Consider the following 16,347-nt stretch of genomic DNA (forward strand, 5'->3'; position numbering starts at 1 on the left):
TTTTGGCAAACTTATAACTTACATTTGAGTTTGTGCTATATGTCTGCAGGTGCCAGTAGTTTTGCGCTGTAAAATGTCAGCTCTGCAAGCTGCGATTTATGATTGGATAAAGGCAACAGGAACTATCAGGATTGACCCTGAAGATGAAGCAGTGAGAGTTGCAGCGGGGAATGGCAAGAAACAGATGCGAGCTTATGCACCCCTTCAAAATAAATGCATGGAGTTACGGAAAGTCTGTAACCATCCATTTCTAAATTATCCAAATTGTGGTGATCGCATGAATGAGTTTTCTGTGCGTTCATGTGGAAAGCTATGGATATTGGACAGAATTTTGATCAAGCTTCAAAATACTGGCCATCGTGTTCTGCTCTTCAGCACAATGACAAGACTTTTAGACATCTTGGAGGAGTATCTCCAGTGGCGTGGCCTGATATATAGAAGAATTGATGGTACTACTACTTTGGAGTCCCGGGAATCTGCAATTGTGGAATTCAATAGGCCTGGATCAGATTGCTTTATTTTTCTTCTGAGCATTCGTGCAGCTGGAAGGGGTCTTAATCTTCAAACTGCAGATACAGTTATTATCTATGATCCAGATCCGAATCCCAAAAATGAGGAGCAGGCAGTAGCTCGTGCCCATCGTATTGGGCAAAAGCGGGAAGTTAGAGTTATCTACATGGAAGCTGTTGTGGAGACTATTCCCAGATATCAAAAAGAAGATGAAATCCGAAGTGGAGGCACGATCGATATGGATGATGATGATATGGCAGGAAAGGATCGCTATGTTGGCTCTGTTGAGAGTTTAGTGCGCAACACCATTCAACAACACAAAATTGATATGGCTGATGAGGTAATCAATGCTGGACGGTTTGATCAGCGGACAACACAAGAGGAACGTCGACTGACCCTTGAAGCATTGCTACATGATGAAGAGAGGTATCAGGAACGTGTCCATGATGTGCCAAGCTTGCAGGAAGTCAATCGAATGATTGCTAGAAGTGATGAGGAAGTGGATTTCTTTGATCAAATGGATGATGAATATGATTGGCCAGGGGAAATGCTGCAGCACCATCAAGTTCCTAAGTGGCTCTGTGTTAGCTCCCGAGAAGTGAATGCTGCAATTGCATCAATGTCAAGACAGTCTTCAAAGAAGGGTATTGTGGGAACCTTTGGAACAACTGAGGAGGAAGAACAGATGCTCTCAGAACCTTTTGATATGGCATTAGAGAGAAACCTTAGCTCCACATTGGGAAAAAAACACATTTCAGACAGTGGAAAGAAAGGGAAAGGGATGAGTTCTGGGGAAATCCGAATATTGGAAGGAGAAAAAGCTGAAGAGGCTGTAGAAGCAATCGAACAAAAGGTACAGAGGGATGTGTCGGACGATGAAGAAGAAGGGGAGATCAGGGAAGAATTTGAGGAAGAAGAGGTTGATGCACAAGAGCAGGAGGAAGGTGAAGTGTCAGATGAAGAACTTGAAGGTCGCAGAGGACATATTATTGATGGGTCCTTACCAACGGATTGTATTGAGAAACAAGCAAATGATTTACTTGAGGTGGCTTCAGAGTTGTCTCATGATGAGGACGATGAAGTAGTCAGGAATGAAGGTGATGCTGGCCAAACTCCACCAATGTCTCAGCAGAAATTTGGATCACTAGCAGCTCTTGATAGCAGACCTATTACTCAACTAGTGGTATGCAAATTAGACCTTCTTTTGTAAATGATGTTTGTGTTGTTTCTTTTGTCCAGAGGTTGGATTGATTCTATAGTTATTCCTGCTACCTGAGTAACTATAAATGATTCTGCACAGGCTGAAGAACTTGAAGAAGGGGAGATTGCAGCCTCTGGCGATTCGCCTTTCGAGGTACAGCCTTCAGAGAGCTGGGCACAAGAGCAAGAGGATTTGGAAGAGGAGCAGGCAGTGCAGCCTCCAACCAAGAGAAAAAGAAGTGCTCGTCAACATCGTCGGCGGCCTCTAGAGAAACTTGGTACAAGTAGTTGTGACCTTGTTGAGAAAAGGTTACCGCCTCCATACCAGCTGTCACAGCTGTATGAAATTGACAGGCAGTTTTATCAGGCAAACAGACCAATATTTGAACCTGAGAGGCAAGTGCAAAGATTTGATGATAAAGGCGAGGGAGGAACGGAGTCAGTTTATTGGAGATCAGATCAATGGGCGCCTTCTGCCAAAAGAAGACATGTAATGGAGCCAATCCTAACCAGTAGACCAATGGAAGGATTTCCTTCACAACAGTCTCGTATTTTACCAAAGTTCAGCAAGGTCCCAGGATTTCCAGAGCAAGATGATGATACAAGTGAATTTATCAAAGAGGGCATGAAGTCCACAACTCGAATGGGCAGCTCTCCAAGTATTGTGCCTGCTGGGCGTATGCCTGAGAGTACGCAGAAGAAGGTACATATGTTTGCTGCTTTTGAAGTTTAAACTATAAATATAAATCTATTATGATACTGAGTCAATCTATCTTCCGCAAGATCAAATGTCACACTGGCTTGTAAGATAATAAATTTTTTCTTGTACATATACATGAGAGGTGCTTGTAATGGTGAAATCTGATAGTAAGGCAGGAATGACAACCACCATTTAGTCTCAAACAGACTACTTTGGCTTTATTGCAGACAGTGCTGAATGAGCTATGAAGAAACAGAGTTGATCTACCACCTATAGCCATCTTTTTCTGTACCCTCTTCTTTGGTGTGGCAAATGCTTACTTGCTCTCTGGATTTTGGAAGTTTGTGTGAGACGATAATGTGAGCATAAGACACACAGATACATGTACACACCCACATCCATACCTGCACCCATGCCCATGCCCATACCCATGCCCACACCCTCACTCTCACCCACTCCCACAAGCACACCCACCCGTGCACACATGCAGGCACCCATATGGATGATGTGCTCTCTATGAAAAGGAGTAATCATAGCTTGAATACTAGAGCAAAAGATTTTGTGCCCTCTATTTCCTTGACTTACTTTTTCCCTTGGCACAATTGTTTGGGTTGGTAGTTGCTTTCAGACAGCTCATATTCTCCCTTCTGTGTTAAAATTATTGGCATATTCTAGCTAGGCAGTGACCAATGTAATTAATAAGTGAGTTAGGGACACTTTTCCCTCACTAGAGGTTTTTCCCCCTAACTACAGTTAGTGGGTTAGTGTGGTTTTGTCACTTGGACAAAACCACCTCCACACTTGTAGTTCCTACATCTTATCTATTCCAGCTTTGAAGTTTTGCTCTCTGCTCTCTTGCTTTCTTCTTGCTCCCATTTTAACATTTGGTATGAGAGCCTTGTTAAGCTCCTTCCTCCAACTCAAGCTCCTGCCGTTCGTGTCTGCTGCTACTGTTCGTTCGTACAACAAATCCGTACTGTTGCACCTAACGTCCGTACAATGTACCCAGTGCTGACAGTCCGTACGCTTCTTGCACCTACTATCTCTCCTCCATGCCCACATCCCAGAGCTTCAGCCTGTACCTATCCGTCTGTACAGTCCGGTCCGTACAGTCCGTATGATTGTACGAAAATTGGTCGCCATTTCAGCTGTGCAGTTCAACGCCATCCGTACTGTACGACTTGCGTAGCTCTCATAAGCTGCATCCCATTCATACACCGTACACACTACCGTACTGCAAGTTGCCGTAGACGCCATGCATCCGTACAATTGCCATACACGTGTATTGTTTGTTCGGCAGAGTGAATGTGCAGCAGTCCGTACACAGTGCAAATTTCCGTACATTTTGTAGGCATCCGTACCCTTCTTTGGCGTCTGTACATTCTGCAAGTTTTCCTTGCAGGGTCTCTTTGCAGGATCATTTTGCAGGCACCTTCCTTTGCAGGTGTTTCTATTTGCAGAGAAATTGGGGCTTCTGAGTCCTTTGCAGGCACATTGCATTTTTTTGAGTGCTTTTGTGCATTTTTTGGTCAGACATTGCACGCAGATTGTAGATTTTTCCAAAAATTTGGGGCTTTTGCGGACAAAGTGCAATTTTGGTAACATTTGGGGCTTTTGGTCAACTGCCCTCTTTCAGTTGCCATTTTTTGCAGGAATTTGGGGCCTTTGCATTTTGGATGCAATTTGGCAGTGGACAGATAATTTGGGAGTTTTGCAAGCAGTTTTGGACTCAGTTTGAGTCACATTGCAGACATTTGCCAATTTTTGCAGACAGATTTTGCAGATTTTTGGCATTTGCAAAACATTCTGGTGCATTTGAAGCCTTCGATAGGCTGTGACAACAAATTGTCATTTTGGGAGAACTTTTGTAGACTTTGGTTGTAGGATAGGTGATAGGAGCAACAGCTGCTGGCTTGGTGGCTCCCACACCGGAACAGAAAAGATGGGATTCATGTGATGCACAACTTGAGGATGAGTCATATGCTTTCCTGACTTGCAGCTATGACCCTTCGAAGGATGCATGCACTTTCAGTCTTAATGAGACACTGAACACATGGTATTTTGATAGTGGTGCATCCAAGCACATCACTTCAAGGAAGAGTCTTTTTGCATCTTTGCATGAACCACCTGCTAAAAAGAAGGTGACATGTGCAAACAATTCTTCTCAGTGTGTGGAGTGGGTGATATTATACTTACCTCCACGGATGGCACCAATTTCAGAATTACGGATGTTCTTTATGTGCCCGGTATAAAGAAGAATTTAATTTCAGTGTCCTTTCACAATCGAGGAGGATTTCAAGTTATCTTTGATGATGCTAAGTGTGCAGTCCGAGACAAAGAGAATGATTATGCTTTAATGTTGTCTGGCACTTTATATTGGGGTCTTTTTTAGCTTTATGTTTATGAGAAAAGATCCGATCTTGTACTTGCAGTAAACACTCCCACTGCTGCCATGCAGAATGTGGAGTTATGGCATGCCAGATATGGGCACATGAGCTATGGCAGCTTGATGACACTTTAGAAGCATGCTATGGTTGATGCATTGCCTCCTTTGGAGTCACCTCCTCATGCATGTGATGGATGCATCCTCGGTAAGATGCATAGATTTTCCTTTAAAAAGGATGGTGCAGTACGAGCTATTCGCAAATTACAGCTCATACATAGTGATGTCTGTGGTCCCATGAGGACACTTGCTTTTGGTGGTTATCTGTATTATGTCACATTTATAGATGACTACACAAATTATACTTGGATCCATGGCTTGAAGAAAAAATCAGATGTGTTTATGCATTTCAAACACTTTGTGGCCATGGTTGAAAATGAGACATGACTCAAGGTGCAGATACTTCGCACTGATAGTGGGGGGAGTATATGTCTCATGAATTTGAGGCATTTTTGAAGGAGAAAGGCATCACACATCAGCTTACAGTGAGGCTTACCCCTCAGCAAAATGGCAAAGCTGAATGGAAAAATAGAACTCTCATGGAGATGGATAAATGCATGCTTACTAGCAAGAAGTTGCCTCTCAGATTTTGGCTCAAAGGTCTCGTATGTGCTAATTATGTTTTAAATCGGGCTCCCACAAAGGCTTTGAAGACAATCACTCCCTATGAGGCTTGGCATGGGAGAAAGCCTTCGTGTTTTTGGATGTGTTGCATATGCCTTGTGGAGTTTCGACATAAGTTGTCAGATAAGGCACTAAAGTGTATCTTTGTTGGGTATAGTGCACAAAGCAAAGGCTATTGTCTCTACAATCTTGCCACACGCAAGATTTTTGTGAGTAGAGATGTCATTTTTTCAGAGAATTCAGCTCATACACATGCTGAATTCACTATTCCAGCTTCTTCAGATGATGTTTTTGAGGGGTTGCTTCCTATTGCTTTTGGTTCCCTGGCTGATGCTCATGCTGAAAATAACAACCTCCCCCTGCTCCACATGCCCCGATTCAGCCACATGCTGATTTTGTTCCTCCACAGGCAGTGGATGATGTTGTCAGGCAAGAGATTCAAGAGATACATGCATCAAAAACAGTTGCTACAGACTCTCAGGGAGAGTTGACTTGAGACACCTTTGCCTGGCAGGACTCGTAGTGCATCAAGGCATGCAGAGGGGGCTCCTTTTGTTGAATCAGCTTATGCAGGTACTCTTCTTGATGAAGAAGAACTTGAAACTTTTGAAGAAGACAAGGATAGTGTGCACTGGATAAATGCCAAGCACTATGAATTGCAGTCCATTGAGAAAAATCAAACTTGGGATGTTACGGATTTACCACCATGAAAGCATGCTATTGGTACTAAGTGGGTTTTCAAAGTGATAAGGAAGCCAGATGGGTCTATTGATAGGTACAAGGCATGGCTGGTTGCCAAAGGCTATGCTCAGAAAAAGGGCATAGATTATGAGGAGACTTTTGCTCCTACATCTCGGATGACCAACATCAGATCAGTTATTGCCATGGCTGCAACTTTTGTTTGGAATGTCCATTAGTTGGACATAAAAACAGCTTTCCTCAGTGAGGATTTGCAGGAAGAGGTTTATGTCAAACAACCTCTTGGCTTTGAACTTTCGGGTAATGCACTTCAAGTTTGCAAGCTGAATAAAGCTTTATATGGGCTGAAACAAGTCCCACGTGCATGGTATGCCAAGATTGATGTCTTCCTGGCAAGTAAGGGGTTACACCATAGTCCCACTGAAAGCATCCTCTACATCAAGAAGGATGGGGGGGATATTTTGGTCATCATTCTTTATGTAGATGACATGCTGCTCACAGGGTCAAATGAGGAAATAATTGCAGATTTTAAAGCTGAATTTAAAGCCGAATTTGACATGACAGATTTGGGCATGTTAAATTTCTATTTGGGGATCCAGTTCATACAAGACAAGCGTGGCATTGTTATGTCTCAATCTAAGTATGTGCAAAAGCTTTAGATAGGTTCAACATGCAAGATTGTAAGCCTACAGCCACTCCCATGAAATAAAATTGCATTGCCACCCAAAAGAAAATTTAAACATGGACATCATATTGGTCTTGTTGTGCATTATTAAAGTGTTAAACAAATTATAAAAAGTATTCATACACATCATTAAAACAAATTGTTAAAAAAATATTCATACACATAGTTGAGAAAGGAAAAAAACTTCTTTATTTCAAAATAGGATTTACATATAGGAAAGACACTCTAATTCACATTCTTTCCTCCTTCACACTTCTCAAGCTCCTCTTTCCTCACGGCCCGATATTCAATATGCAGTATCCTAGGTGAGCAGGTATATGTACAGTCCAAAGACAACACATTGGCAGGCTGTAAAACACATCTTCCGTTACTTGCAAGGCACAAAGTATTGTTTCCCAGGGGGGTGACTTGCAGATGCATGCTTACAATGACTCTGATTGGGCTGGAGACTATGACACTGGCAGTCCACAAGTGGTAATTGTTTCTTTTCGGGCAAAGCTTGCATTTCTTGGCTGAGCAAGAAACAATCTACGGTGGCTACTTCCTCATGTGAAGCTAAGTATAGGGCAGCTTTCACAGCGACAGTTGAATGTGTTCGGCTGCGTTGTTTGTTTGCTGATCTTCATCTCTTATTGGAAGGTCCTTCTCGAATTCTCATTGATAATCAGAGTGCTATAGCAGTGGCAAAGAATTCTGTGTTTCATGCTCGCATGAAGCACATTGAGGTTCACTATCATTATGTCAGAGAGAAGTTGCATGCAAGGGAGATTAGTATGATCTATGTGTCAACACATGACAATGTTGCAGACATCTTCACCAAAGCACTTCCACGTGAAGAAGTTTGAGGCATTTCGCAGTGCGTTGAACTTATCTCCTTTGGTGATTGATCACTTCCTTATACATCATCACATTGGCACTGCAGGGTGTGTTAGAATTATTTGCATTCTAGGCAGTGACCAATGTAATCCATAAGTGAGTTAGGGGCACTTTTCCCTCACTAGAGGTTTTTCCCCCTAACCACAGTTAGTGGGCTAGTGTGGTTTTGTCACTTAGACAAAACCACCTCCACACTAACTGTGTGTTCGGCTAACAGTTGAATGTGTTCGGCTGCGTTGTTTGTTTGCTGATCTTCATCTCTTATTGGAAGGTCCTTCTCGAATTCTCATTGATAATCAGAGTGCTATAGCAGTGGCAAAGAATTCTGTGTTTCATGCTCGCACGAAGCGCATTGAGGTTCACTATCATTATGTCAGAGAGAAGTTGCATGCAAGGGAGATTAGTATGATCTATGTGTCAACACATGACAATGTTGCAGACACCTTCACCAAATCACTTCCACGTGAAGAAGTTTGAGGCATTTCGCAGTGCGTTGAACTTATCTCCTTTTGGTGATTGATCACTTCCTTATACATCATCACATTGGCACTGCAGGGTGTGTTAGAATTATTTGCATTCTAGGCAGTGACCAATGTAATCCATAAGTGAGTTAGGGGCACTTTTCCCTCACTAGAGGTTTTTCCCCCTAACCACAGTTAGTGGGTTAGTGTGGTTTTGTCACTTAGACAAAACCACCTCCACACTTGTAGTTCCTACATCTTCCTACATCTTATCTATTCCAGCTTTGACGTTTTGCTTTCTGCTCTCTTGCTTTCTTCTTGCTCCCATTTTAACATTCTGTGCATGCTGTTTTCTGCAGGCTAGCCTTCCCCACCCTTCTTTCCCTCCTTTTCTGTGTGAGAGATGTCTTCCTGCACATCAATGTTAGCAATCTTTAACCAAGAACAGTTCACACAAGAGAGAGATATAGAAGAGACAATGAAAATTTGAATATATACAGCCCAATCAGGCACCAATCAGGCACTGAAGAGGCACTTCTGACTTATGGAGAAAGAAATACCGTCTTTGAAAGGCCTTAGAGCCCTATGACACAAAGTAAATTTACATGCAGCATCTATCCAAGTACAAGCCATCATGGGCTGGTATAGGGGATAGGAGGACCCTTGCAATATACTAAGTACTGACAAAAAATGACCTTGGTGCAAGGGTACACTACGACGATGGAGGGAACATCACATATCAAAGGAGGCTGGATAGGGGCCCAGTTTGGGCTCCCCAACTGGTTGGGTGAACCCAACCCAACCCTTGGGTCGGGTCAGCCGATCCATGGGTCAGGTGAGGGCTGACTACCTGGTCGGTTTATCTGGCCAGTCTACCAGGCTGGCTGGGGCTAGGAAAGCCACCTCTGTTCTTCATTCCGTATCTCGGACCAGAAGGCATGCCTTGGAGCATTCTCTCACCTTGTCCAGCCCCCTTGGCTGCAGATTGTACCCTGGATATATCCATTGCTATTGCCTCTATGTGTGTCTATCTTTCTCTCTCTCTTTTTTACGATTCTGCACGTGCACCACTCTCAAAATGGTATCATTTACCATCGGTGATGATGAGGGCATTGCAACGGAGAGGACACCTCGAGGGAGCTGTTCATTCATTGCTGCTGCGAGTTTTTCTGCTGCAAACAGAGGACGATCTAAGGTGCAGTTTGCGCACACAGGACACAGCACTTAAAGTCGGCTACATGTCCTACAGGCAGCTTGATCTGTTTGCGGCTGTTAGAGGCAGCAAGAGCAGCAAGAACCCGTTGTGTTGAGGTAGTCCTTCGGCAGGGACAGATCTCAAGGTCAGCCATACGTCTGGTAATTCTCAGGCCATTCAGCAGGGCTGACAAAGGCTAACGCAGCCTGGCTTATACAATCTGCCACAGCAATACCTAGCTACTGTTCGGCTGCATGAGGCGTGGACAGCAGTAAGTCGGTGCTCACTACATCAGCAAGGCGACTCTGGGGAGCCTGTTTGATGCAGCATTCCATGGCGTTGACAGCCCTGCACATGGCAATTTTAGGCTGAGCGGATTGGTGCTACTGAGCAGCATTTCCGTGGCACTTTGTGGCAACAGTTCCGGACTGTTTGCCCACAGCGACCTGAGGCAGCATTTCGGAGCAGTACTAGGGGCGGCTGTCGGAGAAGGCAGCCTGGGTGCGCGCCTTCTCTTTACCAAAACCCGATCTCTCTTCTTTTCCACCCAGTATGCTGTTTCTTGCCAGGATCCGCTGCAAGGTGTGCATTTTGGAATAGCTTCATGGGACCCCCGTGTACGAGTAAGGAGGACAAGCTTGACAGCACTAATTATGCCCATTGGAAACTCAACATGAAAATGTGGTTCATCCATAAGGGTTTGTGGGAGCTTATTGAGGGCTATGAGCGGAAGCTTGAGCGTCCCAAGAGTTCTATTCAATGGGATGCTACCGGGGAGGAAGAGTTTTAGGATGACTTCAAGGATTGGGAGGATCGGGACTCAAAGGCACATTCATCCTTGGTCAGGACAATTACAAAGGAGGTTTCTCCGGCTGTCCAGACCTTGGAGAGTGCCTCTGAGGTCTCGTTTAAGCTAGAGGACCTTTGTGCCAGGGATCTACGGTGCGTGCTGTCACTTTGCAGGAAATAGAGACTATGGACAGGGGGTGTGTCGGAGTTCGTTGTTCGAGGTTCCCCATGTTGGAAATAAAGGCTTTAAGGGGCCTTGGTGTGGCCCAAAACTCCCTCGTGGTGCTAAGGAAAATATGTAGTTGATGAAAATAAAAAAGGGGGGCTAAAAAGGCCCTTGATGCACATCTGACATGTGGATACTAAGAAGATTAATCCGATAAGCATGGGATGTTTTGAAGGTTCTTGGTATATATTGAGAACGGTCATAAACCCTCCTTTAGTCCCGTCAGCTTTTTGTTGGGGGCTGAAGGAGGCTCTTTGTGGCTAGGCGTATGTGCACCGCGGTTTACTTGTGTGAAATATTGCAACTTCGTGATGGCGCAGCGGTTGCTGGACCTAGCATTGAAAGCAATTGCACGTGCACATGGGAAGTGTTGACCCCCTTGCAGATGCTCTGGACTGTTTGTGACTGTTGTGTGCGGAGGTGACGAGTAGCTTACGGAATGTACTGGGTAGGCATTGTGTCATGTGCATGGTGTACCTAGGGTTGGATAGTAGGTTAACGTGGGTTATGGGATAGCATAGGACTGGATGGCTATTTTTAGTCGAGTTTGCTATATATAGAGATTGATTCATATATAGTGCTCACTTTATATGGAGGGAGCTATTCATAGCATTGTGTTATCTATAGCGGGGTTCCTTCTATATAGAGGGAGGGCCAGTGCTATTGTGTAGATCAGTTGAACGCTCCTCAACTGATGGAAGGGACTTGGACCTAGGCCGGGACTCTGGCCATCTACATGGCGGATCATAGGTGGTGTATTGAAGGTCCTCTGGACGGGCTCAGGTGGTATGGGACGCCTGGGAGGATCGAGGCACCTGCGCTATGATTCTGGTTGTATTGAGGATGAGATTCTAGGTTAGTGATAGGGTTAGATCCTACGGGGTCGTGTCACATTGTGTAACCGCGGGGGGTGGCAGCTTGCGGGTGCTCTAATTGCAGTTCTTGTCCGGATTTTCAGTAGTAGCTGGTCATAGTTTATGGCAGCCTTTGAATCCTCTGACGGGTTAACTTGTGTGGTGGGTTCGAATTGATTGTTGGTGGCGCTTGAACCCTGTTGGTTGGGTTACCTTTGTGGGGAGTCGACTTAATGTGTGTGCCTTGTGGTATTTGGACCATGGGGGTTTTGGAATTATCACCATAATTCGTGGTAGTGACCAATGTATGACCAATAAGTGGGTTAGAGGCACTTTTTTCCCTAACCACAGTTAGGACCCCTAACTACAGTTAGTAGTTAGGATAAGGTTTTGTCACTTAGACAAAACCTTCGTCTTGTATGTTGTTTCTTATCTTTTTCAATACAGTGTGGTGTGCTCTTGCTTTCCTTTTCTCTCACATTTGGTATCAGAGCCAGCTTGCTCCTCTTCCGTACAGGCAGTTCGCTCTTCTGTACAGCTAGCCCATTGCACCATTGTACGGTTGCTTCCGTACCTGTCTATCCGAACTGCTATTAGGTCGTACTACTCGTACGTCGAACTTATGTGCAACAGGTACACTGCAGCTCCAACGCCCTACAACTCTAGCGTCGTACAACTATTACTAGATGTACGTACTTGCAGCTCTAGTCGTACAGGTCTGTCAGCAGCTCCAGTCGTACATTTCCGTCAATAGCTATCGTACATTGTACGGTACTCTACTGTATAGTCGTGGTACCTGCATCCGTACTCCCGTTTTCGGCTTCCGTACACTTGTGCTAGCGGTCCCATACACCTGCATCATACATTTCGTACACCTGCGTCATACATTATGTACATTGTGTCAGGTGTTTTGTGCATTTGTGTCAGCAGTTTCGTACAGGTTCTATCTGCGGGTCTTTTTGCAAGCTCTACTAGTTGGTTCATTTTGTAGGTTTTGAAGCAAGCATGAGCATTTGGGATTCAGCCAGTGTCTGGCCTAGATTCAAGCAATTTTTGAAGGCAGATTTGAGCATTGGGCATTTTGAAAAATTTGGGGCTTTTCCTGCATTTGCCTCGATTTCAATCCAATTTCACCCTGCAAATTGGGCTTTTGGTCTTGGATACCAATTTTGCAAGATTTGGAGCTTTTGGACACTTTGCAGTTGTTTGGTAGGCAAATTTGGCAGAATTTCTGTTGGGCTTATACTTTTGGGCTCTTGCATTTTGAGCCTTTGATTGGCTGATTTTTTGAGCAGTGGGAAGCTTGCATCTATATCCTGGAAGGGATTTGTGTTGTGCACCTATAAATCCCAAGAAGGGATATTTCTTGTAACATTTGCTACATTTTGTTTTCTTTGGTAGTTATGGCTCCGAACAATCCCAATGAAGTGTTTGGCGTCCTCACACCGGAGGATAAGCTTCAGGACTTGAGAGAGCAATTGTTGAATATAGATGAGATTATTCCTGATTCAGAGATGATAACCACTACTTTGAATTCTCTTCGTGAGTCGTATCTCGGATTTCACACCTCCTGAATTTGTCATTGGGAGGGGTGGCAACCCTCTCACTTTTCACAAGCTGATAGGACTTCTGTTGCAGGAAGAGCAAACCAGGAAGAACATGGCTTCATGGGCTGGTGAGCATGCCGCCATGCTTTTGAAATTCAAGCTCAAAGGGAAGGGGCAGCATAAGTAGCATGCAAATGAGCCTACACATCAGCATAAAGCTGATTTTGGACAGCCTTCTCACAAGGCTAAGAGTGATACAGAGAAGTCGGGAGAAAGGACGTTTGTCATTATTGCAAGGAATGCAAGAAAGAATTGCCAAGGAAAAGAAAAAGGATTCAAGCATGATTGTCACAGATTTAGCTCCTCATGCACATGATGGTGGTGATGCATCAGCCAACTTAGTGGAAGAAGACTATGCCTTTTTGACTTTGGATACTATAACCACATCCTGACGACGACTCTTATGCTTTTTTGACTTGCAGTTATGACCCTTCTAAGGATGCATGCACCTTCAATGTCAAAGAGACATTGAATAATTGGTATTTTTGATTGTAGCCGGCCTTTAGTTTTTCGAAAGGGCAGTAGACCATAACTTGCATTGCATATTCATTACTCACAGCCACATTGCATAATTTCCAACCACTTAACTTTAAACAATACCACTTGGAAACAATTTGAGAAATAATTGGATGGAGGCTAGAGTGCCCCTGTTCAATGAAAACCAAGTACAAGACACCACACTGGCCCCAAACACTTGGCGCCCCTTCTGGTATTTATTTATTTCTATTGGTACATACAACAAGGGCTCACCCTTGTGCTCTGTCCCACGGGCAATTCCACTGTCCAAGCCAAACTTTGGCTACAACCTGCATTCCATCCTAGTGCACACACTAGTACCCAAGTGCCAAGGCAAGGATAAGGCATTCACCATTGTCCATGACCAACTGTAAAGGTGTCCAAGCATTCCACAAAGCATCCAACTTGCTCAACCAGGGTTGGCGATCCCACAACCCACTGACCAGCCTCTCAGGGTGACCAAGCTTCAACACAGATCTCAGACTGAACAAGTGACCAAGATATAGGAAGAAAATCGACACACTGTCCCTTTGATTACACCCTCTGTGACTGGGTGCCCAATCACTGCCTGAATGTCCAAGAGGGGCTTCCAACAGCAATAACAAGCCTCCAAAATCACCAAATGCAATCAACGTGAAAGGGATAGTGACAAGAGAACTCAAACCAGCTTCAAACGATTTCAATCCAGCTCCAGATCGGCTCCAAGGAACTCCAATCCAGTCTAGAACACCACGGTCAGTAGATCCAGTGCGGAGGCTAGTAGGAGGAAATGGCAGCTTAGAGAGGCTCTAACCTTACAAAACCAATGGAACATTGTTTGCCCCTCACACTTAAATCCTAACCCTTCTAACCAATGAAAATTGTGCACCTAGGGACTTCTGGGAAGTGTCGCTTCCCTTGGGCTAGTCCCCTAAGCCAAAGTTAGTCATGGTTCATACATTCACGTTCCCGTGACATTGATAGTGGTGCCACCAAACATATCACTTCTAGGAAGTGTTTGTTTGATTCTTTGTGTGGGTGTGTGGATTTGTATGTGTGAGAGCATGTATTTATACCATGTTCTAAACCCACTGTTGGGCGTTGACGACGTTAGTGGGGATGCCGCAATAGCTAGTCCCTGCTATGCGTGATGGAGTTTATGGTTTTCAACTTTGTGGGTGACTTGTGAGATTGAAACTGCAATGTGTTGCGTTTTTAGAGGATGAGTTTGGGCATATTCCTAGACTCATCTAGATATATGTTCACGTCGTCTTATTGGACATGCAACTTTCACTTTGTGACATTTTTGTCCATGTTGCGGCTTGCTGATATTCTTTCTATCTTAAGTGGTGCGTTGCCCTATCAGCTAGATTGTCTAAACAATTTTTTTGTTTGGATGCTTGTTTGGGAGAGAGAGCCTTCGCAAGCAGTTGTAGCTTGAATGAAGAGAATTTTGACTACTTTTTGATTTGGCTTCTCCTTTAGTGCTAGCCTTTGTCACGGCTGAGTCTGTCCTTCAGCTCCTCAGTGCCGATACAAAGACCTTTGTATAAATGGATGCTCAAGTATGTGTGGGTGTGTGGATTGGTATGTGTGAGAGCATATGTCGATTCTATGGTCTACACCCATTGCTGGGCGCTGATAATGTGAGTGTGGATGTTGTAGTAGCTAGTCCCTGTCATGCATGATGAAGTTCTATGGTTTTCAACTTTATGAGTGACAATAATGAGATAAAAATTGCACACTGTGTTGTGTTTTTAGAGGATGAGTTTGGGCATGTTCCTGGATTTATCTAGATATATGCTTGAAGTTTTAAGGCTAAACCATACAATCTTTATTAAATTGAGACCCCTAATGTTGGGTATTGATTTTCTAAACATGTTGTAGTGTGCTAAAGATGCAATATGAAGACACAAACTTCAAATTTAATTGATAAGCACATCAACATTGAAAAGGTGCAAGTAATTAGACTTACAACATCACAGCACTTAAACTATATACCATAGCAATATTTTGAAGACATCACTAATTAAAACTTTGAATGCATCGAACATGAAGTACAAGGAGTTGGTGAGCTTATCCATATATATCAAATCTCCATGTATGATCCCAATTTGAAGTTGTATAAAACAATGGATATGTTGTTGTAATTTCACCCCATAGCTGCTTACTGTCTAGGTTGAAACCTGCAACCTGCAACCTGCTTTGATTCAAGATAATCTAGATTATTGCTTCTACCACAGTAGTATTGTCCTATGCCTGCCCATGTTAATGAATCAGCTTTCTGCACTCCACTGATTACTCCTCAACTAGGTTGCACATAAAACATACATAACCGCTTTTTGTGTAATTCCCAGATGTAGAGGAACTTTGTTTTTGAATATTGGATCCTTGCCACAGCAACCCTTCTAATTTTTGTGTTTGACCTGTGTCTGGTGCAATTAGAAGTACTCTTTACCATAATGTGGATTCTTGCCAATGTAGCTTTTTGGATTTGTTTATGCCTACAAGAATATAGAACTATGTGCTTTAATGTATGCCTGCATCCATCATACACTTTCACCCAAGCTTGTTAGTGACGTTATGTTTTGCAGTGCAAAGCTGTGCTGCAGAAGCTTAAGGGTGCTGTTGACAAGGACGGACGTCAAATTGCTGCAATCTTTGAGCTTCCTAAGCGTACTGATGCACCTGGATACTATAAAGCTATTGCTAATCCGATTGATGCACGGACAATTGAACAGCATCTTGACAGGTTTGAGTACGGAAGTGTGGTTGACTTTGCTGCTGATGTTCAGCTGATGCTCGATAATGCTGTTCGGTTCTACAACTCATCTGAGGTGACTTTACACACTACCTGTGCTCATCTTATCCCTGAATAATACTTGAAACTAATAATGGGTTTGGCTTATTGATGGTGCTCTTTAGAACATTAGAGCGATTTTGTGTTATTGATTAATGGAAATTAGAAATTGCTAATTCTTGT

At 43.7% G+C, this 16,347-nt stretch overlaps 1 protein-coding gene across 2 annotated transcripts in view; it reads left to right on the forward strand.

Annotated features, from left to right (window-relative positions):
* The window catches only part of BRM (transcription regulatory protein SNF2), a 66,710-nt gene that overhangs the window by 36,825 nt on the left and 13,538 nt on the right, over window positions 1–16,347 (forward strand). For both annotated transcript variants that reach the window (XM_087397329.1, XM_087397330.1), the window contains exons 11-13: window positions 50–1,693; window positions 1,811–2,413; window positions 15,959–16,201. In XM_087397329.1, coding sequence (XP_087253455.1) covers window positions 50–1,693; window positions 1,811–2,413; window positions 15,959–16,201 — 2,490 coding nt within the window. The remainder of the gene's footprint in view (window positions 1–49; window positions 1,694–1,810; window positions 2,414–15,958; window positions 16,202–16,347) is intronic.

Source organism: Dipteris shenzhenensis, chromosome 26, assembly GCF_047967505.1.
Source record: "Dipteris shenzhenensis isolate YYH24624 ecotype China chromosome 26, Dip_SZ_1.0, whole genome shotgun sequence".
Classification (NCBI taxonomy): domain Eukaryota; kingdom Viridiplantae; phylum Streptophyta; class Polypodiopsida; order Gleicheniales; family Dipteridaceae; genus Dipteris; species Dipteris shenzhenensis.